This window comes from Lactuca serriola, chromosome 9, assembly GCF_051521515.1.
Source record: "Lactuca serriola cultivar US96UC23 chromosome 9, Lser_US96UC23_V15, whole genome shotgun sequence".
NCBI classification, from domain to species: domain Eukaryota; kingdom Viridiplantae; phylum Streptophyta; class Magnoliopsida; order Asterales; family Asteraceae; genus Lactuca; species Lactuca serriola.
In genome coordinates this window covers 62,712,617-62,714,715 of record NC_136416.1, presented here as the reverse complement: position 1 = coordinate 62,714,715, position 2,099 = coordinate 62,712,617, and the positions used below count along the sequence as shown (strand labels likewise).

At 41.9% G+C, this 2,099-nt stretch overlaps 1 protein-coding gene across 1 annotated transcript; it reads right to left on the bottom strand.

Annotated features, from left to right (window-relative positions):
- Window positions 1-628: 628 nt before the first annotated feature.
- Window positions 629-1,126, bottom strand: LOC145075764 (uncharacterized). The gene has a single exon (XM_079021887.1). The coding sequence runs from the start codon at window positions 1,124-1,126 to the stop codon at window positions 629-631; it is 498 nt and encodes a 165-aa protein (XP_078878013.1).
- Between the last annotated feature and the right edge of the window lie 973 nt (window positions 1,127-2,099).

The window sequence follows — 2,099 nt, the reverse complement described above, 5'->3', positions numbered from 1 at the left end:
TTGTACTAATTACTTGTTAAATTATACACAACAACACGTTTTATAACATCAAGTTACTGATGCATTTTCGTACAATCAATGCACAACCAACTCATAACCAACAACTCATATATCTTGTTTTGAAGATCATATGATATTATCGTCTTACAATCACTCGTGATAAATTCCATGAAGGGATTCATGTGAGCATGGGTTTAATCTAGTAATCAAATCTTATTTCAGGAGCATGCATGAATGTTTCAGCAAACTTTTGCTATGTCTAAACACTTTAGACGATCTACAAACCTATTCATGATAGTCTAACTTCATAACCTACTTCCAAAATATGACCGAATGTGGAAATTTTGAATAATCTTATTATTCTGGAAGTCAAAACATGCAAAATGAAACAATAGTAAACGATTGACACAAGATAGTAACTTTACTCATAACCTATGCCCGACATACCTATCATGTACGCCCTGCATAGGGACCAAGTTTGAAAACAAATTTTATAATATGAATCTTTATGAGAAATACCTGGAACACGAGCGTTACAATTCTCCCCCCACTTGAATCAGACTTTGTCCTCAAAGTCTGCCTCTGCAAACAACTTTGGATAGTGCTCTCTCATCTCCTCCTTAGGCTCTCATGTCCACTTTGAGCCTTTCTGGTGCTGCCGTTGCACCTTTAATAAACCCACTTCCTTGTTTTGCAAAGTCTTCGTCTTCCTATCGAGGATCGCAATCGGTATTTCTATGTAGTTCATGCACTCATCCACATGAATTTCCTCTAACGAAACCATTATGGAATCATCGACCAAGCACTTCCACAGCTGAGAGACATGAAAAGTGATGTGAATCTGATTGAGCTCCTCGGGTAACTTCAAACGATAAGCAACCCTGTCCACCCAGGCGATAACCTTGAAAGGGCCAATATATATGGGCCCCTGCTTTCCTCGCTTCCTTAACCAGATGACAACTTTCCAAGGAGATACCTTCAGGAGTACCATGTCCCCGACTTGAACCTCCAAATACGATCGGTGCCTATCAGCATAACTCTTCCGTCGGCTCTGCACAATCTGCAACCTCCCACACACCTGTTGGATCAATTCGGTAGTCTGGAACACCACCTCTGTGCTGCCCATGACTTGTTGGCCAACCTCGCCCTAGAAAATTTGTGTCCAACACTTTCTTCCGTAGATCATCTCAAAAGGAGGTCGATCAATATTTCCATGGTAGTAGTTGTTGTTGTAAGAAAACTCAACCAATGGGAGGTATGTATCCCAACTACTACAAAAATCCAACATGCATGCCCGAAGCATATCCTCCGATGTCTGAATATTCTGCTCACTTTTCCCAATAATCCATTGTAATATCTTCCCATTTCCAAATGGGAACATCCAACGACTCCATATTTCCGTGAGAATGATGATGTTCGGCCTTGAATTTCCTACAAGTCAAGCACCTCTCCACATACCAGGCCACGTCCTACTTCACACAGGGCCACCAATAATCAAGATGGAGGTCTCTCTACATCTTTGTTGCACCCGGATGAATAGAAAACTTCGACTTATGTGCCTCCTCCATCAAAATCTGTCGCGTACCCCTGAAATATGGAACCCAAACTCTCCTATGAAGGGTCAATAATCTTCGTCTATCATAATCAAAAGAGGAAACATGGTACACTATACGCTCACTCTTTCGGTGCTCCTCTTTGATAGCCTCAACATGAGCCTCACGAATCTGCTCCAAAAGTGGGGTAATCACCATCATCCTCAGACATACACCCATGATCGGAGTACCAGCCACCTTGTGGCTAAGAGCATTGGCACCACGTTGGCCTTTCTAGGGTGATAAAAGATCTCACAATAATAATCCTTCACCACATCGATCCACTTGCACTGCCTCATATTCAAATTGTGTTGATCCATTAAATACCTCAAAGTCTTGTGGTCTGTGTAGATGACACAATGAACCCCATACAAGTAATGAAGCCAAATCTTCAAGGCAAAAACCACCACCCCTAACTCCAAATCATGGGTGGGATAGTTCGCCTCATGAGGCTTCAGCTCCCTTGAATCATAAGCAATCACATGACCTCTTTGCATCAACATTGCA

Excerpts from the sequence above, each read along its gene's own strand:
- LOC145075764 (XM_079021887.1), bottom strand. The coding sequence starts at position 1,126 with ATGGGCAGCACAGAGGTGGTGTTCCAGACTACCGAATTGATCCAACAG.